Genomic DNA, 23,907 nt, shown 5'->3' with positions numbered 1-23,907 from the left:
CCAAAGACCTCCTACTCCACTCTGCTCTCATCCGCTCCTCACACAACCGTCTCCAAGATTTCTCCCGTGCATCCCCCATACTCTGGAACTCCTTACCAAGACACATAAGACTGACCCCCACAATCACAGGCTTCAAGAAGGCCCTGAAGACTCACCTATTCAGGAAGGCCTACAACCTCCAATAACACTATCACCTCACTGCCATCTGAATAGTCTCTACCCTCAACTTCTGTCTCTGTCTGGCTTCCCTCATAGACTGTAAGCCCTCGCGGGCAGGGCCCTCTACCCCACTGTGCCAGTCAGTCATTGTTAGTATTATATCTGTTTTGTATATTTTGTGTACTGTATGTAAACCCCCAAATGTAAAGCACCATGGAATTAAATATAATAATGTACAGCACTGCGGAATAAATATAATAATGTATAGCAGCATGGCATTAATGTAATAATGTACAGAGACATGGAATTAATATAATAATATACAGCACCATGGAATTAATATAATAATGTACAGCACCATGGAATTAATATAATAATGTACAGCACCATGGGATTAATATAATAATGTATAGCAGCATGGCATTAATGTAATAATGTACAGGACCATGGAATTAATACAATAATGTACAGCACTATGGAATTAATTAATTAATTATTAATAATAATAATAATAATAAGTGGCTAAAATGTTTTATACAGTTTTATCAGGTTTTACAGTTTCTTTACAAAGTGACTTGAAGGTAGGTGCGGTTGCATCTGGGACCAGGAACCTTAGGGGGCCTATAAAGAGTCTCTTCCCAATATAAGGATAATACATTACAGTTGGGGGACCTGCTTTGGATTATGTTTGACTCAAACCTTTCCTTTATCCACCCCCTCCATATCCAACCACTCACACACTTGTGCCATTTGCACCTCAAAAATATTGCCATAATCTGACATTTCCTTAACATGGAAACAATAAAGACCCATATTGTCTCCCTGATTCACTCTCACCTTGACTACAGTAACTCCTTACTAATCAGTTTTCCCTTTACTAAACTCTCCCCTCTACAATCTATTCTGAATGCAGCGGCCAGGCTCATCTATCTAGATTGTTAGCTCTCACGAGCAGGGCCCTCTCTCCTATTGTATGAACTGGTTTATTACTCTGTAATATCATATTTTTCCTGTATTTCAACCTTACAATTTGTAAAGTGCTGGAGAATATGTAGGTGCTATATGAATAATAATAATAATAATAATAATAATAATAATTATTATTATTATTATTATTATTATTATTATTATTATTATTACAGATTTTGCATTGGGGCACAGGGGATTTATTTTATGCCTCTGCATTTCAGGTTACTATGACAGCTGTAAATTTGAAGTGACATTTCCTCTACTTCTTCTTGAGGGTAGGAGGAGTTAGATTTAGAAAATACCCCTCCCCCCTCCTGTCCAGAATGAGTGTGATCCAGCGCTAGTCAGAATAGCCCTTTTCTAGCACCTATTTTGGATATCCTGAGACCGGCTGCCCCACACCATTTAGCCCCAAGAAGCTTGCAGATATTGGCCTTTTGTTGCTTATGAGAAGGCTTAGACTTCCAGACAGTGATGCCCTATATCCACCAGTGCCAGTGCTGCAAGGACCATGTTTGTGCCATAGAAAGGGGACTTGGAGCCGGAGTCGCCATATATTCACCTCAGAGGAAATGATCAGGATACCCCCTGACCACTGTGCCTCCTTAGAGCCTATGAGAGATTTGGCAGACAGGACGCAGTCACCATAATCAGACTGTGAGAGATAGGCCCAAAGACTGCATCCTGACTTTTAATTCTAACATCCAACATGTATAAACACTGTGTCAGCCCTATATAACCCCTCACATGGCTGAAGGAACAGGACAAAGGCAACACCGTAATTTTGTCTGCACCACATTATCATTGCTTGAAGAACATCCTCAAATAGGCAGTAAAATATATGACAAATAGCCAGATTTTCATGTGCGTAGCTACCTATTCCGCTAATATTAACCTATAGTATTGTATTATCCTATTGCATTGTTTAGTGTTATGCAGTGAATCAGATTTTCCTTGCAGAATGTAACCCCATTTACAAGTCATTTCTGTCACTATAGAAATTTCTATTTTAAACAGATTCTTTACAAAGTAGAGGAAAAAAAACATTGAACCCGCAACATGGAAATATTACAAAACTTTTCTCTTCTTTTTAACCTCAGCAAACCCATTCCTGAAGAGTTGTATTATAATGTAAAAGTGTTTTATCAATTCAAAGAACACATCTGCTTCGAGTCAGGTGAAGCTGAGTGTTGTGTCAAGTGAGATCTTGGGAGTCTTTGAGGACTATATAAAGAGTTGCCATGTTCTGGGCCAAAAATAGATTAGAATTCATTTAGTTACTTTGTTAAATTGTAAGTATGTAATACAAAAGCTGAAGCTCATAGACATCCACATACACTTTCCATATTGGGCAAATGAAAAAGTTTTCAATATACATTTATTGCCAAATATGTACCATTCCGGAGATAAACGACTTCTATCTCTTAACTTCTACTTATTTTACTTATACCAATCTCAAGAAGCTTTTATAGCTCAGTAAACGGCTTCTCCTACCAAATGGTTACCAATAATATGCAGACCTTCTTCAGTCTTAATGTAAGGAAATTGCAAGAGAAGCAATTCTTTAATAGCTGCTTTTGAACAATGGGGGAAGGGGAACAACATAACAGTGAGCCCCCCCCCCCACACACCTCCCGTCCCTTTCTGCTTGCCTGTCCTGTCCTAAGCGACAGGTGACTACTGGTCAACAAGTCCTTCTTAGATATATGTGATGACACAGAACGCAGACAAGACAAACAACAATAAAGGGAGGTCAGCCAGCCAAGGTTTCAGTAATATCCATGCAGCGCAGTACAGAATCGTAATCCAAGAGAATAGTCAAAAGTAAGCCAGAAGTCAGGAATTAGAATATAGGTAACAAAACAGCAAGAGTAAATAGCCAGCAAGCACAAGACAATAGCAAGCACCAATGTGAATGTGAGCCAAGAATAAATAGGGAGGAAGGACCTGTCCTAAACCTGATAGGAAGATAGGCTGTCAATAACACAGGTAAGGCTAAATTAACAATTAGAGGAGTGAAGGGAAACCAAGGTGAAGGAGATGGTTGTGGTGGAAAATCAATTACCAAGGTGAGGGAATAGGACAGTGTTCAGATAATACAAGAAGAACCCAAAAGAAGAAATCACAGCCGGACATGTTTCCTGTGCCGCAGCATGCAGCCAGAGGATGGTGCCAAAGCCTGGACGGGCAAGGATGTTACACTTAACTCTGCTATTCGTGGATCAGATGGATAGACGTCAAATGATGGAAAATGGCTTGCCCACAGCTAATGATGAGGGCTAAGGGATGGTAGAGACCTTAGAATTATCCTCCACACATTTAGGGGGTGCATTAGAGAAGACTTTTTAAACAGTGTCTCTTCCATTACCCCATATCATTAAATGCTCTCAAGACTTTGTAACCTTTAGTGGACCTACCAGCCCATGCCCCTGACAGAACACTTAGTGATGTCATCAGCAGAGATGTTTGATAGATCTGAGTGTACATTTTGGGATAGTTGGGGAGATAGCAGACTAAATGAGCAATGAACTTTCATTTACAATTTTCACCACTTTAAGAGCTTTTCCGATGAGCATAACCATATAAAAATTTGTAGACAATCTTTTCTAATGATTTTAGTGGTGACAGTCTTTTTTCTTGTTTGGTTGCCAGTGGACACGATCATGAACGCAGGAATTTTTTTTTTTTGGTAGATTGTGAGCCCCATATAGGGATCACAATGTACATTTTTTTTCCCTATCAGTATGTCTTTGTAGAATGGGAGGAAATGCAGGGGTGAACATACAAACTCCTTGCAGATGTTGTTCCTGGCGGGATTCAAACCCAGGACTCCAACGCTGCAGTGCTAACCACTGAGCCATCGTGTTGCCCCTAAATGCAGGAACTTTCTATGGTCTTGGTCTTGTCAAAAAATCAGTCATTTTTTCCCTAGTGGTAATCTTGTCATGCTTGTAGTGTCCCAGCCTGATAACCTGTCCAGAATAAGGAAATCATGCCTGGGTTCCTGACAAGTCCCAGGCCATGTACAGTTCTTGCCTTCATGGGTATATCCATTGGGACTGGACAAGACAAAAGACTGGTGAGAGATAATCTGTAAAATTCTACAAAATGTATAATTTTTTATATTTATTTTAGAAAAACAACTGTTAATAGTCTACAAATGTACATATAGTCTTTAAGCTGTTATGCGGTTACTTCTCAATAACTACCTTTCTGGAGAAGCTTTGATAGTGCTCTACTCAATTCCATCATAGTTGCCGTACCACTGGATGGATCGATGGCGCCAAATACCCAAGCATCTCGGTGATTGCCCAGAACAACATAGCGATCTGTGCATCAAAGAAAAAAAGGAACAAATATACATTTTATATTTGTTTATATTTTTTTGTGTTTCACTTTAGTAGCTCATTGTTATTATCCTTATAATAAACCTCTTTTGTCTATTATATTCGTGTCTGTGACATTTCCACTTCTTATATGGCACAGAGGTGTTTAACGTCTCAGCACAGAATAATTCTGTAACAGGTTAACCCACAAAACAAAATCTAATAATAAACCCAAATTAGGCAAAAGTGGCTGACTGCCCAGAAGGGAGCAATATGCTCAAGACATATGGAAATGTCTTGCATTATATAAATGAGATTTACTTACCAGGCTCGTATTGTCCTTCAATAAATCCAAAGACGTTCCTGATTGTTTTTGGTTCATTATATGTTTTCACATAAAGTTTTATTTTACTGTTAACAAGAGAAAAATAAAAAATAAAAGAAATAAACCGAGGAATAACATCAATACTAATAAAATTAATTAAATTAGTCAGTTGAGCGAGCAGATGTTAGTATGAATGTGTATGCCATGAATGTGAACGCTCCTATGCCACAGCTGTCTAATGCCAGTCAGGTAGAACACTAGTACTTAAAGGGGTTATCCAGAATAAAGTAAAATTAACCCCTAAACTAAACCCCCTCCCCTGCCTAATTTCTAATTTACTTCAATTAAAAAAAAATCTAAAATTATTCATATCCCTGGAGCAGTCATGTGACCACGTTAAAAACAAAATCAGAAGAGACACGAGCGGCCTGTATTGTATTGTTAAAGACAGCAGTGGTGTAAAACAAGTGTAGGTTCACCTTTATAAGTTGTGATTGACACAACTTCACATAGACATTGGGAACGATTGACAGAGGCTCCCTCTCTGTGGTAGAGTTGCAAGGTTCCTGGCACCCCACGGGTGCAAAAGTAGGCGGTAAAGGACCGGAACCAGATGAAAGTGGATGATCCAGTAGCAAAGAAACCGCGCTTGACAGATGAGAAGAACAAGGACTTTATTGGATGATTTAAGCACAACGCGTTTCGGGCATCAACGTCGCCCTTCCTCAGGTGCATACAATTCTAAAACCATAACAAAACAAAAAATAAACTAGAGATCTGTGTTCACAGCTCATCTTATAATAGTGTCCCCAAGCAACACAGGGTATAGCACAACACCACAATTATGAACAAGAAAATCACTTAAGGTTCTGGAAGTCGTTGTTCTTCTCATCTGTTCAGTGCGGTTTCTTTGCTACTGGATCATCCACTTTGATCTGGTGCCAGTCCTTTACTGCCATGTGACCACCTTAGGGACACTTCCTGATAATCCGGGGACGTTCCGTTTTACTGCTTCCGACACTGAACATCACCATTACTTTTCCCCTTCCCCTGTCCCCTTCAATACTTACCAAGCCTTCCTGTGTCCGGGCAATGGCTCACCCTGTCTTCCTGTTTTCAGGTAGTGGGCGGAATAGGTTAGCTAGGGAGACGGGGGTGGGTGGGAGGGACTAGTAATGGACGGGATCGCTATTCTAAAGAGACATAGGGGAGGGTGGAAGTGGATAGTAATGGGCGCGATCGCTATGTGAGACAGGAAGAGGGAGCTGAGTGATGAGTTAGTATAACAGCTACACAGGAAGCTACACGGCAGGAAGATAACACCATGTAAACAAACATAGAGAATGCAGCAGAAACCAGAGACACCTAGAAAGAACTCCAAGCCCTGCTGAAGGTACATGGGTGTACTTATTAACCCATTACAAGCACTAAGAGACCTTAACAAATAAAAAATCATTTCTGCCCTGTAAACCCCTGGTAAACAAACTATTTCTCAGCTGTATTGTAAAAGGGAACCTTAAAAATTATGTTTTGTCCTTAAAGGGATTCTATCATTGCAATTTTACGCTTTTTAACTAAACCTATGCTCAAGAAGCCTTTAGAAAGGCTATTGCAGGCATACTTTTTATTTGTAGATTGTTAAGGCCGTTTGCCCAAAGAATCCGGAATATTGTTATGCAAATTAGCCTTCTTTTCCTTCTTCCCCTCTTCTTAGCTTTCTCCTCCCATCTGCATGAACGAACTCTTATGCAGTACAGGCACGTACAGCGCATGCGCAAGATCTTGTTCATAGAGGAAGCTAAGAAGAGGAGCAGAAAGCGTCAACTTGTATCAAAAAGGGGGCGGGGTGATGCAGGTCCTGATGATGATGCAGGTGTGCTCTGTGCACAGGGGGAACTCCTCCTGTGCTCTGAGAAGGCTAATTTGCATAAAAATAATCCAGATTTTTTAGGAAAATAGCTACAACAATCTACAAATAAAAGGTATAGAAAAAATTATCGTCCGGCAATCAAATACTTAAAATGTAACTTTTACTTCATTGATATAAAAAACATAAACATGTTTCAGGAGCAGGGAAAAAAGAGGAACAGCTTACGCGTTTCAGGACATGGTGTTGAGTCCCTTAGTCATAGCATACTAAATAAACCTTCAGACCATTCTTATTCTGATTTCAGCGCACTGTCGGCTTTCCCGATCCGTGCCCGGTGTAAAGCGCTATCGGTCCCGGTACCGTAGCGCTTTAGTGTCAGAAGGGCGTTTCTGACCATTAGCCAGAGACGTCCTTCTGCCTCGCGGCGCCAATCGCGCTGTGCTGTGGAGCCGGGAGGAACGCCCCCTCCCTCTGCTCACACAGCTCGTCCATAGACGAGCATTATCAGGAGCGGGAGGGGGGAGTTCCTCCCCGCACCACTGTACAGCGCGATTGGCGCCGCGAGGCAGAAGGACGTCTCTGGCTAATGGTCAGAAACGCCCTTCTGACACTAAAGCGCTACGGTCCCGGGACCGATAGCGCTTTACACCGGGCACGGATCGGGAAAGCCGACAGTGCGCTGAAATCAGCGCACTGTCAGCTTTCCAGCAGTATATAACACTGCATGTGCCCAAAAGTGGTGAAAGGTCCTCTTTAACCCCATCATGTCCCGGACATTAACCCCTGTGTGCCTCACCATAAGAGTTACTGATATGTGAGAGACATGGAGGTAATAATAAAGTATCTTCATTATTATTACCCCCCTATGTCTCACATATCAGTAACTCTTATGGTGAGGCACACAGGGGTTAATGTGAGGGAGATGATGGGGTTAACTGCTATTACTATGAGGCACATGGAGTTACTAAAACACAAGTAATCACCCCATATGCCTGACATTAATAAGTAACCCCAGTACGTACCTGTGTAGCTTTAGTTTCACTTTCCTTCTTCCTTTCTTCCTCCAGTGCAGGACGGCAGGAGCTCGGCAGGGATAAGCCCCACCTCCTCCTCTCATTGGTGGGCAGAGGACAGCAGAGAAAGGGAGGGGGGAGAGAGGGAGATCTTCCTGAAGCGCTGACAGGAGCCAGAGCTGCAGCTCCTGTGTCTCAGCCGTTGCTGCAGCTTCGGGGGCCCCCTGTTGGTGGAAAGTATTCCACCAACAGGGGGCCCCGATCATTATACTCGGGGGTCCGAAAAGACCTCCAAGAATAATGATAGCAGCAGTAGCAGCTGTCACAGGGCCCCTAATGTCCCGGGCCCTGTGGCAGCTGCTACCGCTGCTATTGTGGTAGTTACGCCACTGAGTGAGAAACACTGTGGTCACATGAAAAGAACCACCTGACAGAAAATCACATGATGCAATAGCGGTCATGTGATACTATCAGCTATATGCAATACAAATCAGCAAAGCATTACAGAAGATCGTAAAAGGACCATATTGGAATATAATGGATCAATATATAAATGCTAAATCTTGTTTAACATTTAAGCCATTCGGAACTCGTGTATCTAATTTCCAGATCCAATGTGCTTCCAATTTTAGGAGTGACTTTCTCCTATCTCCACCCCGAAATAAATTTGGAGTGTGATCTATCACATAAAATAAAAAAGTCGAGGTGTTACCCTCATGGTGTATTATGAAATGCTTTGACACATTTGACATGCTGTCACTCAATGTTTTGCCGCAGTCAGACAGATGCTCTGATATTCTGATCTTGACCTGTCTTATTGTACAACCAATGTATGTTAAATGACAAGCTGTACATTCAATTGCATATACCACATAACTACTAGTGTTGTTAACAGTGGTGCCGAAAGTCAGAGTTTTTCTTGTATAGCGGCAAACCGCACATTTTACATGACCACACTTAAAGGAGCCAGAATGTTGTAACCAATTTGTTTTTGGGCTGTTTTTTAAGAAAAACAAGCTTGGTGATAATATGTCACCTAAAGATTTTCCCCTACGAGGTTGTTTTTTTTTTTTGTTTGTTTTTTGTTTTTTTGTTTTTTTTGTTTTGTTTTTTTTCCCTTTTTTTGCAGTATTGGTTGATGTATTCATAATTTGGAACTGTCATTATTGAAAATTCTAGAGATTCATGTCTGTGTGAATTATACCTGACGGTAATCATGGGGTTAATGGTAAAAAGGTGTGGCTTCATACACACTATATAAGAATGGTCTGAAGGTTTATTTAGTATGCTATGACTAAGGGACTCAACACCATGTCCTGAAACGCGTAAGCTGTTCCTCTTTTTTTCTTGCTCCTGAAACATGTTTATGTTTTTTATATCAATGAAGTAAAAGTTACCGTATTTTTCGGACTATAAGACGCACTTTTTTTCCTCCCAATATGGGAGGAAAATGTGTGTGCGTCTTATAGTCCGAATGCAGCGTGTGCAGCGTCTGTGTCCCGTCTGTGTGAATCAAAAGGAGAGCAGCACAGTGCCTGCCTGCTCTGCCCCTCCTTCCCTGTCTGTGTCGCATCTTTGCAGGAGCAAGATATGAGAGGCAGGGAAGTAAGGGCGGGCCAGACGGGTGAAGGAAGCGTGGTTTCAAGCTTGCCGAGAAAACCACGCCTCCTTCTCCCGTCTGGCCCGCCCCTCCTTCACTGCCTCTCAGATCTGGCTCTTGCAATGAAGCCACACAGACAGGGAAGGAGGGGCGGGCCAAATGGGAGGAGGAGGCGTGGTTTTCTCGGCAAGCTCGAAACCACGCCTCCTTCACCCGTCTGGCCCGCCCCTACTTCCCTGCCTGTGTGGCATCATTGCAGGAGCCAGATCTGAGAGGCAGTGAAGGAGGGACGAGCCAGATGGGTGAAAGAGGCGTGTTTTCAAGTTTGCTTAGAAAACCACACCTCCTTCACCCGTCTGGCCCGCCCCTTTTTCTCTTCTTGCATAGCTTCACTGCAGGGTGTCTCTTTCCATCCATGGATGATATAGATTAGATATAGATAGATAGATAGATAGATAGATAGATAGATAGATAGATAGATAGATAGATAGATAGATAGATAGAAAGACAGACAGACAGACAGATAGACGGATAGATAGATAGATAGATAGATAGATAGATAGATAGATAGATAGATAGATAGAGATATATGTTCAAATCACCCCCATATCCCTAGAATACATATAAAACAAAAACATTACTGTGAAACACATACACATTTGGTATCCCTGTGTCCGAAAGCCCCCGGTTCTATTTACATTGGTGAAATATTATATTATTAGGTTATTAAATATTTCACCAATTTTTTTTCCTTAAAAATTTTTTTTTTCCCTATTTTCCTCCTCTAAAACCTTAGTGCGTCCTTATGGTCCGGTGCGTCTTATAGTCCGAAAAATACGGTACATTTTAAGTATTTGATTGCCGGACGATAATTTTTTCTATTTTGTCTGTTGTTGGCCCTTACAGTCTGGGGTTGTCCGTTGCAGTCATTGCATATATACATGCAGTCAGATGTAGCGGTTTTTCCTTTTGATTTTTCAAATAAAAGGTATGCCTACAATAGCCTTTCTACAGACTACTTACGCACAGGCTTAGTTAAAATTGTAAAATTGCAATGATAGAATCCATTTTTAGAATCTCTATAAAATAATTTGTTATTGAATTTTACAGATTTTCACTGTACTGTACTGTTACCTTTTCCATCTCTGTGCAGAATTTTTGTTTTGATGCTGCTAGGGCTTGCTCTGAGTGAGAATACCAATGTAAAGGACAGCAGTTCCCTTAAATTCTCATTTATTTCATAGCTGTCTGCATTCCTGTCTAATACAAAGTATAGGATTGTGCTGTAGTTACTACAGTATATGTCACTTCACACTACTCTGCTGTTCCTTGCCACTGCCAGATTTGCTGCTTAGCGTGTGAAACATGGTCCCTTCAGAGACAGGGAAAAAGGGGAAAGCCAGGAAACATTAGAAATAAGATGAATGCTATGTTTGATGTTTCATACAACATGGAAGAGGAGAGGAGTGTTAAGTGTAGTAGACATCATGCAAGCAGGTGATGTGACTGCATGCCAGTCTGTGAGCCAGGCGGCTGCATAAGCGGGCCGGCTCTTGACTGGGCGTGATAGCACGCTCCTTTCTCTCCCCCCTCCCAGCGGCTGACACTTGGGCGGAGCCTCATTGCCCTATATAGTCCTCGGCACTGGCCGGGGACTTCCTCTTGGATCCCCGCCAGCGCCGATGTCACCACTCGTCAAGGAGCTGCGTCGCCCAGATGGCTGATGAATCCCAGCAACAGTAGCTCATGGAGCTGCTGCAACGTAGGGTAAGAGAGGAGGGGACGACTTGGTTGGTGACCCTGCTCACTACGAGCGGGGCACCTAGACAGGCTCCTGCTCCACTTGGGTCACAGCGGGTGGTCTCCACGCACCCTAGCAGGGTGGCGAGGCCTCCCAAGCGGCTGTCCCCCAGTGCGGCCCCAAGGCGCCCGGCCTACTACTACCACAAAGGCTGCCCAGGCCACAGGGAGCCTGGCACCGCCCCTGGTGGCCATTTTGCCTAGTATGCCGGCACCCATGCCGTTAGCGGCCTCTAGTGGCTCTGCCAACGCTGCCTTGATTGCTGGGTGAGGGAGTGCCCCCCTTATGGTGGCCTCTCAGTCTGCCCTGCCTCCTCCATTAGTTGGGCCCGGCAATCCCCCGGCACTCCAGTTGTTTTACCTCCCCCACCTCCTCCTGGCAGGCTGGCCAGGTGGTTTGGGAGGGCATCTGCTGCTCCTGCGGCAGAAGGGGCTGAAGATGATTCTGTCTCCCCTAATGCAATGGCCACTGTAGCACCCCAAGACCCCCCTGCTGCCCAGGCCGTGGTTGCGCCTGGTGATGCCACAGCTTCCCCCAGTGAGGCTTTAGAGAGTAAGGAGGAATTCTTCGAGCTAGATTATATCCCCGGTACTCCTCATGTCCTTCCAGGATCACGTCATTTATCTTCTTCCAGCCATGCAAGACCCGCTCCTACAGGAGCTCCAGGGCTGATGTTGCATCCTTTCGGACAGCTGGTCGGTCCCGTCATTCCCGCAGTAGATCCAGGTCCCGTAGTCAGCGTAGTCGTCATGGTTCGCGGTCTGCTAGGCGCAGGGGTAGACGGTCCCAAAGCCCCGATATGGAGCAGTCAGAGTCTCGTTCCTCTTCCTCGTCATGGGAGTCCCGTAGATAGCGACATTCGCATTACCACAGGAGTTCCCGGGGGTGGAGGCGGAGAAGGGATTCTGGTTCTGTCCAGGGCACTATGGTCATGCCTGCTGTTGCGGTTCCTGTTCCAGCTCCAGTGTTTGCTCCGCTGCCTCCTCCCCTGGTTGGTCCGGCGCAGCCACCAGTGAGCCCGTCGGGTGAGTTAACCTGTTCGCAGGCTTGGTCTACACAGCCGTCACCTTCGGGTGGCGATATGTTAAAAGCTATGGTCACTTAGCTGGAGGGTGAGGCTCAGTCAGTTAATCCTCCAGGGGTGGTCTTGCCGCAGCCTGAGCCGATCCCCCCTCCTGCTGGGTTTCGGTATAGGGATACTTATTTTTGTGCTGTGTCCCAGCGGAGCTTAAGGAAAAAATAACTAATGGAGAGTATGTGGATATTTGGCTGTTGTTATCTCCTGATCAAGTTACAGTCGACAAAGAAAGGGGTTTTGGAAGAGGTGATGACAGGAAGCCGAAAGTAGCGAAAACTTTCTCTAACTGGCTCCAGGCCTTCGCTATATTTTCATGTATTTTATGCCAGTCTAATCCTGAGATGTCGGCTGAATTGTTTGTTTATATAGAAACAATATTTTGTGCTCACAAGTTGTATGGCGGCACGGCATGGTGGAAATATGACGAGGAATTCCAGAGGAGGTTAGCGCTCCAGCCGGAAGTCAGTTGGGCCTCCAAGGCCACCGACATTTGGATACAACTCATGCTGTCCCCCAAGCCGTCCGCCTCTCCCTTTCCATCTGTGGCCGCTGGGGGAGCTGGTTCTCCCTCCACGGCCGCCCGCAGGCCTGGAGCCTGCTGGATGTTTAATGAGGGGCACTGCCGCTTCTTCACCTCATGCAGGTTTAAGCATGAATGTTCCATCTGTGGAGGTGCCCATTCAGCATTGCGCTGTGCTAAGAGGGGTAGAGCGACCAGGTCCGGTTCGGGTACGGATGCACCCTTGGCTCGACTGGTACCCCAGGAGACAGGAAGCAGACCTGCTTCTTAAAGGTTTTACTGAGGGTTTTTACATCCACATGTTCCTAGTTGTTCAGTTACTTTTGTTGATAATCTGTGTTCAGTTCAGAAGGACGCAGCAGTTGCTCAGGAAAAAATTGATAAAGTTGAGTTGGGTCGTATAGTAGGTCCTTTAACTGAACCTCCCTTCCCTAACTTTAGAGTGTCCCCGCTTAGTTTAGTTCCCAAAAAGGAGGCAGGAAAGTTCAGACTAATCATCATCTGTCCTTCCTTCTGGGCGAGTACGTGAATGATGGCATCCCAAAGGAGGAGACTGCTGTATCGTACGTTTCTTTCGACAGAGCTGTCTCCTTGGTGGTGAAGGCAGGTCGGGATGCTCTATTGGCAAAGTTGGACATCGAGTCAGCATTCCGCCTTCTTCCGGTACATCCCGATTGTTATCACCTTTTGGATTGCCAGTTTAGGGGTTCCTTTTATTATGACATGTGCTTGCCCATGGGGTGCTCGATTTCTTGCCGTTATTTTGAGTTGTTTAGTACGTTTCTTGAGTGGGTTGTTCGGCATGAAAAGGATTCCCCATCGGTCATCTACTATTTAGATGATTTTCATTTTGTTGGTCCCTCTGGTTCGTGTTTGTGTGAATACTTGCCTAACACTTTTCTTTTCTTCACAGGTTATTTCGGGGTTCCCCTGGCTCGTGACAAGATGGGTCTGGTTGTGTCTCTCTCCTTCCTGGGCATTCTTATTGATTCCGAACACATGCTCTTTCAGCTCCCGCAGGATAAGTTGTCTCGTCTTCGTGCGGATGTTGACTTCTGTTTGTCGGCCCGCAAGGTTCAATTGTCTTGGTTACAGTTGTTGCTGGGGCAATTGGCCTTTGCTTGTAGGATTTTCCCTATGGGGCGAGTTTTCTCTCGCCGCCTCTCTATGGCCACTTCGGGAGTCCGCTTACTGCACCTTTATGTAAGGATAACTGGTGTCCTGTGTGGCGATTTGAAGGTGTGGAAGTCCTTTCTGTTGGACTATTCTGGTATTTCTTGTTTCCCAGAAGGTGAGATGTGCAACTCGGACCTTCAGCTTTTCACGGACGCTGCGGGTTTTGCTGGTTACGGGGCTGTTTTTGGTCTGCATTGGTCTGCTGCCCCATGGCCCCAGAGCTGGTTGGATGCGGGTTTCACATGCAACCTCACGTTGTTGGAATTGTTTCCTATATGTGCGCCCGGGTCTCCTTACAGTTTAAATGTTTTCTTCTGTATTTCCTTCCTTCTTTGGCAGAACCCCTTAGGATTTCTATTCTGTCTATTTCTCTTCTATATAAAAAAAAAAAAAAAATCCTTGGGGTTCTTTGTCGGGCTGTCTTTGGTTTGACTTATTTGTTCTTTGTTTTTTGGTTTTAGGCATGTATCCGGTTGTTTGGATTCTCAGCCATTCCTACATTTATTGGGCCACACGGCGAGATACAGTTCGGCCCGGTGGTTTGCAGTTGGACTTTGAGAATGCTGAATTACGTTGGCATGGAGTCTGCGGTTTGAGCTGGCTGAAGGTGTTGCCGCAAGTTGTGTCCATCGGTAGATCCTCCCAGGCCCCAGTGGTGCTGGTGCTTCACGCCGGGGGCAATGACTTGGGTGTGGTCCGATTATCTGAGTTGATTTCTTTGATACGTTCGGACTTTGACCGCTTTCCTGCATTTTTCACTGACGTGGTTCTAGTTTGGTCGGAGGTCGTCCCCAGAGGTCTCTGGCTTGACGACCGCGATCCAGCTGCCCTTGAGAGAGCTAGACGGCTACTTAATTTGCGGGTTTCTCGCCATGTGCGGTCTCGAGCAGGCGTGGTAGTTCGGCACAGGCAGCTGGAAGGGGACAATAGGGGTTTGCATCTGACGGACATTGGTTTAGATATATTCTTGTCCAGTCTCCAGGATGGTATTGAGTGGGCTTTGTTTATGCTTTTGGAGGGGGGTCAGACCCCGATGTAGGGTTACACCGTGCTCCGGTGGCATATTGGCAGGACCTTGTCTCCTCCCCTTTGGGCATCTGGAGAGAAGAGGAGAGGCACGTCACCCGCTGAACATCTCATACATGCACACCGCAAGCAGTGGCGGGGCATTCTGGTGACACGCCTTGCATTTCGTCATAGGGGTAGCAAGGTTCTGCTGATATGTTTACATTTCGTTAAAGCTGTGGCCGACCCCCACAATTTTTACCCAAGACTGTTGTTTGTGCCTTATTTCGTAAATAGACATGTACAGGTGCCGGGAGAGGGAGCCTTAGTTTTGTGTGGGAGATGTTAGTGCGCCTAGTCTGGGTTACAGAACTACAGACTTTACCTTAGTAAGTTACTAAACATACTTCATGAAAGATCAGAAATCCCCTTTCAACAACAGTGTAAGTTATGGATTGTATCATGCATGTTGGTATTAGCGCACTGCATACAACATGAGAGTAAGATTTGCATATATACCATGCAATAGGTCTAACGCTTGTCCTCATGCCTTTCAGGTAGTTATCTTCGGACTGATTGCTATGGTTACCCAAGGCCTTCGCTTTTGCAGTAAACACCTTTATGAGCAATCCCCTCTTTGGTCATTTAATTACAGTTGACAATTTGGCCATTTCTATTTCTCCAGACTGTCTCCAGACTATAAATGGTCCTCGCTAACATTTTCACTCCATACTAATTATTATACTACAAATGAATGGTATAATTACAGTACAAAGCATTATCATAAATATTATAATTAGTATGAATATTAGTAATAAGTATGCAATATGTATGCCGCCTAAAAAGAAGAGAACATTTTTTAGAAAAGGGACATAATGGGTTAATAAAACAACAACTCCACTCACAGATCCCTGGCCATTGCAGATCGGATGCTTTCAGGATTCCTCGGTGTAACATGTTTACTATGGCATTAGACCTTAACACATAAACATCAAAAATTGCCATCACTTGATGTTCTGCTTTAACATACTGTCAAACATAGGGCATGTTCTATTTCTGACTATTTTTCACACATCTGTCATAAACTCTAGAGATCACGGGGCCCCACCGATGCAAAATGGCCATGAAAAACGGACTGTTTTTTTAAGCACAACAATAAAAATATAGCCTTAAACTTTATGTCTATTGTTAGCTAATAAGATATTTTTCACTGTTTTACGTGATGATTCCTTTGGTGAACACTAGAGATGAGCGAACACTAAAATGTTCGAGGTTCGAAATTCGATTCGAACAGCCGCTCACTGTTCGAGTGTTCGAATGGGTTTCGAACCCCATTATAGTCTATGGGGAACATAAACTCGTTAAGGGGGAAACCCAAATTCGTGTCTGGAGGGTCACCAAGTCCACTATGACACCCCAGGAAATGATACCAACACCCTGGAATGACACTGGGACAGCAGGGGAAGCATGTCTGGGGGCATAAAAGTCACTTTATTTCATGGAAATCCCTGTCAGTTTGCGATTTTCGCAAGCTAACTTTTCCCCATAGAAATGCATTGGCCAGTGCTGATTGGCCAGAGTACGGAACTCGACCAATCAGCGCTGGCTCTGCTGGAGGAGGCGGAGTCTAAGATAGCTCCACACCAGTCTCCATTCAGGTCCGACCTTAGACTCCGCCTCCTCCGGCAGAGCCAGCGCTGATTGGCCGAAGGCTGGCCAATGCATTCCTATGCGAATGCAGACTTAGCAGTGCTGAGTCAGTTTTGCTCAACTACACATCTGATGCACACTCGGCACTGCTACATCAGATGTAGCAATCTGATGTAGCAGAGCCGAGGGTGCACTAGAACCCCTGTGCAAACTCAGTTCACGCTAATAGAATGCATTGGCCAGCGCTGATTGGCCAATGCATTCTATTAGCCCGATGAAGTAGAGCTGAATGTGTGTGCTAAGCACACACATTCAGCACTGCTTCATCAAGCCAATACAATGCATTAGCCAGTGCTGATTGGCCAGAGTACGGAATTCGGCCAATCAGCGCTGGCCAATGCATTCTATTAGCCCGATGAAGTAGAGCTGAATGTGTGTGCTAAGCACACACATTCAGCACTGCTTCATCAAGCCAATACAATGCATTAGCCAGTGCTGATTGGCCAGAGTACGGAATTCGGCCAATCAGCGCTGGCTCTGCTGGAGGAGGCGGAGTCTAAGGTCGGACCTGAATGGAGACTGGTGTGGAGCGATCTTAGACTCCGCCTCCTCCAGCAGAGCCAGCGCTGATTGGCCGAATTCCGTACTCTGGCCAATCAGCACTGGCTAATGCATTGTATTGGCGTGATGAAGCAGTGCTGAATGTGTGTGCTTAGCACACACATTCAGCTCTACTTCATCGGGCTAATAGAATGCATTGGCCAGCGCTGATTGGCCGAATTCCGTACTCTGGCCAATCAGTGCTGGCCAATGCATTCTATTAGCTTGATGAAGCAGAGTGTGCACAAGGGTTCAAGCGCACCCTCGGCTCTGATGTAGCAGAGCCGAGGCTGCACAAGGGTTCAAGCGCACCCTCGGCTCTGATGTAGGAGAGCCGAGGGTGCACTTGAACCCTTGTGCAGCCTCGGCTCTGCTACATCAGAGCCGAGGGTGCGCTTGAACCCTTGTGCACACTCTGCTTCATCAAGCTAATAGAATGCATTGGCCAGCGCTGATTGGCCAATGTATTCTATTAGCCTGATGAAGTAGAGCTGAATGTGTGTGCTAAGCACACACATTCAGCTCTACTTCATCGGGCTAATAGAATGCATTGGCCAGCGCTGATTGGCCAGAGTACGGAACTCGACCAATCAGCGCTGGCTCTGCTGGAGGAGGCGGAGTCTAAGATCGCTCCACACCAGTCTCCATTCAGGTCCGACCTTAGACTCCGCCTCCTCCAGCAGAGCCAGCGCTGATTGGCCGAATTCCGTACTCTGGCCAATCAGCACTGGCTAATGCATTGTATTGGCGTGATGAAGCAGTGCTGAATGTGTGTGCTTAGCACACACATTCAGCTCTACTTCATCGGGCTAATAGAATGCATTGGCCAATCAGCGCTGGCCAATGCATTCTATTAGCGTGAACTGAGTTTGCACAGGGGTTCTAGTGCACCCTCGGCTCTGCTACATCAGATTGCTACATCTGATGTAGCAGTGCCGAGTGTGCATCAGATGTGTAGTTGAGCAAAACTGACTCAGCACTGCTAAGTCTCTGCATTCGCATAGGAATGCATTGGCCAGCCTTCGGCCAATCAGCGCTGGCTCTGCCGGAGGAGGCGGAGTCTAAGGTCGGACCTGAATGGAGACTGGTGTGGAGCGATCTTAGACTCCGCCTCCTCCAGCAGAGCCAGCGCTGATTGGTCGAGTTCCGTACTCTGGCCAATCAGCGCTGGCCAATGCATTCTATTAGCCCGATGAAGTAGAGCTGAATGTGTGTGCTTAGCACACACATTCAGCTCTACTTCATCAGGCTAATAGAATACATTGGCCAATCAGCGCTGGCCAATGCATTCTATTAGCTTGATGAAGCAGAGTGTGCACAAGGGTTCAAGCGCACCCTCGGCTCTGATGTAGCAGAGCTGAGGGTGCACAAGGGTTCAAGTGCACCCTCGGCTCTCCTACATCAGAGCCGAGGGTGCGCTTGAACCCTTGTGCAGCCTCGGCTCTGCTACATCAGAGCCGAGGGTGCGCTTGAACCCTTGTGCACACTCTGCTTCATCAAGCTAATAGAATGCATTGGCCAGCACTGATTGGCCAGAGTACGGAATTCGGCCAATCAGCGCTGGCCAATGCATCCCTATGGGAAAAAGTTTATCTCACAAAAATCACAATTACACACCCGATAGAGCCCCAAAAAGTTATTTTTAATAACATTCCCCCCTAAATAAAGGTTATCCCTAGCTATCCCTGCCTGTACAGCTATCCCTGTCTCATAGTCACAAAGTTCACATTCTCATATGACCCGGATTTGAAATCCACTATTCGTCTAAAATGGAGGTCACCTGATTTCGGCAGCCAATGACTTTTTCCAATTTTTTTCAATGCCCCCAGTGTCGTAGTTCCTGTCCCACCTCCCCTGCGCTGTTATTGGTGCAAAAAAGGCGCCAGGGAAGGTGGGAGGGGAATCGAATTTTGGCGCACTTTACCACGTGGTGTTCGATTCGATTCGAACATGGCGAACACCCTGATATCCGATCGAACATGTGTTCGATAGAACACTGTTCGCTCATCTCTAGTGAACACAACTAACAACTTATTGCTGGTGCCCATAATAGTATATGAATCTGGGGGCCAATCCTTCATCTATATAGAACAAGCGTATCCACTTTAACTGTATTGTTGTACACAAAGGACATATAAATAAGGTATAATAGGTTATTCAACCCATAAACCATACATTGTAATAACAGGGGCCCAATAACAGCATTCAGGGGCCCAATCCGCCCAAACCTTACATAGTAATGGATTTAATGTCAGGTCTGGGGTATAAAGTGTTTGGGGGTCAGATCTGGAGGTTGAATAGATGTTGGTTATGTTTGGGGTCTGAATTAGTAACAGGTTAAGGCTGGATTCACACTTAAAGGGATTCTACCATTAAAGCAACTTTTTTTTTCTAATTATCACGTCGGAATAGCCTTAAGAAAGGCTATTCGTCTCCTACCTTTAGATGTGGTCTCCGTCGCGCCGTTTCTTAGAAATACCGGTACTTACTGGTATGCTAATGAGGTCTCGGCAGTAATGGGGGTGTCCTTCTTCTTCATCTGCCTCCTCCCCTTGTCTGCAGTCTTCTTTCTTCGTCATGTCTGACGCCTGCACAGTCGGCTCTGACAGCGAGACCCTGTTAGAGCCGACAACGCATGCCGGCCGGCGGCCATATTTCCAAGGCTGCAATTGCGCACATGCACAGTACGCTCCTCACATCTTCGCCGAACAGAGTGTACTGCGCATGCTCAGTAAGGTCCGTACAGCCCTCCGACGCCTGGATGAGCTCACTCACGCGTCGGAGGGCTGTACGGACCTTACTGAGCATGCGCAGTACACTCTGTTCGGCGAAGATGTGAGGAGCGTACTGCGCATGCGCGCAATTGCAGCCGACTGCGCAGGCGTCAGACATGACGAAGAAAGAAGACGACAGACAAGGGGAGGAGGCAGATGAAGAAGAAGGATGCCCCCATTGCTGCCAAGACCTCATTAGCATACCGGTAAGTACCAATATTTCTAAGGAACGGCATGATGGAGATCACATCTAAAGGTAGGAGACAAATAGCCTTTCTTAAGGCTATTCCGACGTGGTAATTAGAAAAAAAAGTTACTTTAATGGTAGAATCCCTTTAAGCTCGGTGACCATTAAGGGATTCTGTTCCCCATTTGGCTTGAAAAACGCCCTGTAAGCAGGGCGAAAACCGCTTCTTAAGCAGATTGGGTTTACATTTTTTTGGGGCCTCAAGTGGATCTGAAGAACGGAAACCCGTGCGCAAGTGTGAACCTAGAGTCATAACCATTCATTTTGTTATTACTTTCTAGCAATGTCTTCTCTCCTAGACGCTACATAGTATTTTTTTGTATTAAATATGGTACAAAGTAATCATTTTAACAATTCCACTGTGAGTTAATGTTACACAATAAGATATGAAGTCGATGCTTATCCTAGCACTGTGTTTAGACAGCTCCAGTACTACTTGGATACAACCTCACGCGTTGTCACTTTAACAGTTCTCCTTGAATAAATGTAAGACGCCATCTCCAGAGATTCATTCGATGACAAAGAATACCTTTAATCATAATGATACATCTGAAAGGTTTTCACGGCCTCTTTTCAATGCACATTCTTTAAGAATATATAATTGCTCCTTTTCTATTTCCTGGGGAGTGCAGATATCCCGCAGTCACCTTCAGATGTTCTTATGCCTATTAGCATGGATAGACAATGTATTGTGTGTATATCACAAGTGGTCATTACAATGGTGCTCACATGGATTTCTCATCTACATTGATGGCTACATGTTCTATTTTAATCCATCCATCTACAGTATATTGTTCACTGTGTTAGCGGACGCCATTGTTACAGAGAATGAATATTGGACACGGTGCAAGTATTTTCAATATTCTTCCCCATTAATAGTAATTTGAGGTTTATTGCTTGTGTTCAGTACCCCGCTATTTAGAGGGCTTCGGTGATAGACCATCATTAACATCACTAAGTCACAGGGTGTGCTGGGAATCACAGGCAACCACAATGACTACCGAATTGAGTGCTGTAATCATGATGATAATCTATAGACATTAACGTTCCTGATTTAATGGGATGAATTGTACAGAATGGGTGCCACCACCGAACACCAAAAAGAAGAGGATACAAGAATTTCTAGGCTGCACCATAGGTAATTGCAAAGGGTTCTGTCCTTACCCATGGCACCTGCAAAATGATGCACATTTGAGACCATAAAGTGAAATTGGGGTCTTTTCCTTTTGTGCATTACCAAATATCAATCCTGCCACACACTAAATCATGCACAAGTCAACTCAATAGCTATGTGGAAACAGATAGGAGAGCAAGGAAGGTACAAAAAGTAATCAAAGAGTATTAATATATAGAACAGTTCCTTCTACCGCTTATAAGGAACAATAATGGTGAACAGGTTTCTCTAACCTTTTGAAGAAAATGTGGATGGGGTATATTCACAAGACAGAAATGGAAAAGGAATATGTGGTGGACATTTCTGCCCTTCCAGATTTCCCCATTAGGCTCAGATGAATATGTCTAATATACGGAGTAGCTCGTGCTTCAGTTTCTGCACTTGAATCAACTACAGAATTTGCTACAACATGAAGCAGGTCAATTATTTTTTCAGCATTCTGGAATTTGGCAATGATTTTGAAGCGGAATTCTGCCATGTAAACATATCCATGAATGGAAAAGGACTTTATACACATGGCCATATTACGATCGATAGGAAGCTGTAAAATGACAACCACATACTGTACTTACATGTGCCTTAGGTAGGGTTCACACTACCATTGGTGTCCACTCAGAAGGTGTCCGTTTAAAAAAAAACAACAAAATGGACGCCAGCATGGAGGACTAAGATGACTGGGGGGGAGCCCCTTCTGCATGATCATGCTCCATAGTGGCCCCTGCACACACAGTATGATGACCCATTGTGGACACCCATGAACAATTATTATACTCTTGGGTCTTTTCAAACCCCAGAGTATAATAATAGGAGACCCAAGGGGGATATAAAAACATAAAAAACACTGTTACTTACCTATCCCTGGCTCTGCTGCACTCCTCGTTGATGTAGGCCATCTTCAATGACATACGTGACGTCACATGACCCATGCCTGCTGTCACGATGCATATGGACACAGGCCCCGGTCATGTGACATCAGGGACCTCAAACTAGTAGACCTGAAGCCTGCCCGGACAGGTAAGTAAATGGGGCCCATTACTGGCTAGAGTTACCTTGGCCTATTAAAAAAAAAAAAAAAACACAGCGGTAGCGGCTGTCACTGGGCCCATTATCGTCCGTGGCCCTGTGGCAGCCGCCACCGCTGCTACCCCGGTAGTTACACCTCTGCCCCCTATCATCTGTTGCATCCAATTTTGCGGGGGTACACGGACAGGAATTAAAGGCAGGTGAGGGGTAGACCTGGAGCATAAATTGACTCTTCTCACATCTAACGCTAGGTTCACACCTGCGTTCTGGTCTCCGTTCTATGGTTTCCGTCTTCTGCATGCCAGAAGACGGAAACCATAGACCGGGTCCGGCCGTGAGCGGCGGTGAGCGTTTTAGGCTCTCCGCCGCGAAACCGGATTTTTTTATCCGGACACAGAGTAGTGCATGTCCGACTCTGTATCCAGATTTTAAAACCCTTTTTCGCGGCAGAGAGCGCAAAACGCTCACTGCCGCTCACGGCCGGACAGCTTTCTCACCCATTCAAATGAATGGGTGAGAAAGACTCCTGCAGGTTTCCGTATCCTGCCTCTGTTTTAGGCGCAGATGTGAACGAGCCCTAAGCTGGAGGCTCTATATTATATGAACATTTTATGGTTTTTTTACTCTATTTATTAAAGTTTTTAAACAATATGAATATAATAGACAGTAGAACAAGGGTATAACATGACCTCAAACAAACAGGGCAAATCAAGACATCAATATGCACATATAAAAGTGAACTACCAGTAAACAATGCACCGCTCCCCCATATCACTACCTAGACACTTTTTTGACTTGTATGGAGAAGATCAGTGGCCTATTGGCAAAGGGGCATGGCATACAAAATGCCAAAAATGGGCCAAAGCTTTTAAGCCAATTAATAAATGGTGTAATGTTAGTCCAGACAATCTAACAATATGTCAGATTTATCAAATGGCATCAGACAATGGCGCTAAAACTAACGCACTATTATCATGTCATGGATAAAAAGATTTGACAATCCCTCCCCACTGGCAAAAAAATTCTAACAATACTTTCAAGCTTTTACTCAAAAGAGGGAGTTTTCAGAAATGTTCTCTACTTAGAAATAACCAAAGCTCAAGTGTCTATTGTTCAGGGCTACTGAGAGATATGGGTAAAATACAGCACTGATTCCTGATCTTGTAGCAAAAATGGACATTATTTTAGAAGTGAATCATCTGATGAGGCTCAAATAATGGACAGATTCCGGGAAGGAAGTTCTGCTCGATTTCAGGTTAAATGAGGATTTCTCTTTCCCAAAAAGTAAAGTGCTTTTATGAAGAGTCGGCTACAGACTATGTAAAGCATATGGAAAACGTAGAAATATTTTACAAAGCAGGAGAGAGTGTACAGGATGTTTCCAAAAAAAGAAAGAAAATTCTATAAAACTTCACCTTTAATAAATACATTTAAAAAGAGGACAAAGAACAGACGGAGTTAAGACATAGATCTGCTGTGTCTGAGTCTGGTGTAAGATAAAGGGGGTTCAAAAATAAGAAAATGGTGTCCATCCCCGTCAGAATGACTGATCTATACGTGGCATTGTTTATCCAAAACCAACATATGATCCCTTAGG

The 23,907-nt window shown here is 44.7% G+C and overlaps 1 protein-coding gene across 2 annotated transcripts in view; it reads right to left on the bottom strand.

Annotated features, from left to right (window-relative positions):
- The window catches only part of LOC142214116 (putative N-acetylated-alpha-linked acidic dipeptidase), a 216,942-nt gene that overhangs the window by 156,772 nt on the left and 36,263 nt on the right, over positions 1–23,907 (bottom strand). For both annotated transcript variants that reach the window (XM_075282888.1, XM_075282887.1), the window contains exons 8-9: positions 4,780–4,865; positions 4,338–4,457 (exon numbers count right to left, since the gene is read on the bottom strand). In XM_075282888.1, coding sequence (XP_075138989.1) covers positions 4,338–4,457; positions 4,780–4,865 — 206 coding nt within the window. The remainder of the gene's footprint in view (positions 1–4,337; positions 4,458–4,779; positions 4,866–23,907) is intronic.

Source organism: Leptodactylus fuscus, chromosome 7, assembly GCF_031893055.1.
Source record: "Leptodactylus fuscus isolate aLepFus1 chromosome 7, aLepFus1.hap2, whole genome shotgun sequence".
NCBI classification, from domain to species: Eukaryota; Metazoa; Chordata; class Amphibia; order Anura; family Leptodactylidae; genus Leptodactylus; species Leptodactylus fuscus.
This window is presented reverse-complemented; position numbering and strand designations above follow the sequence as displayed.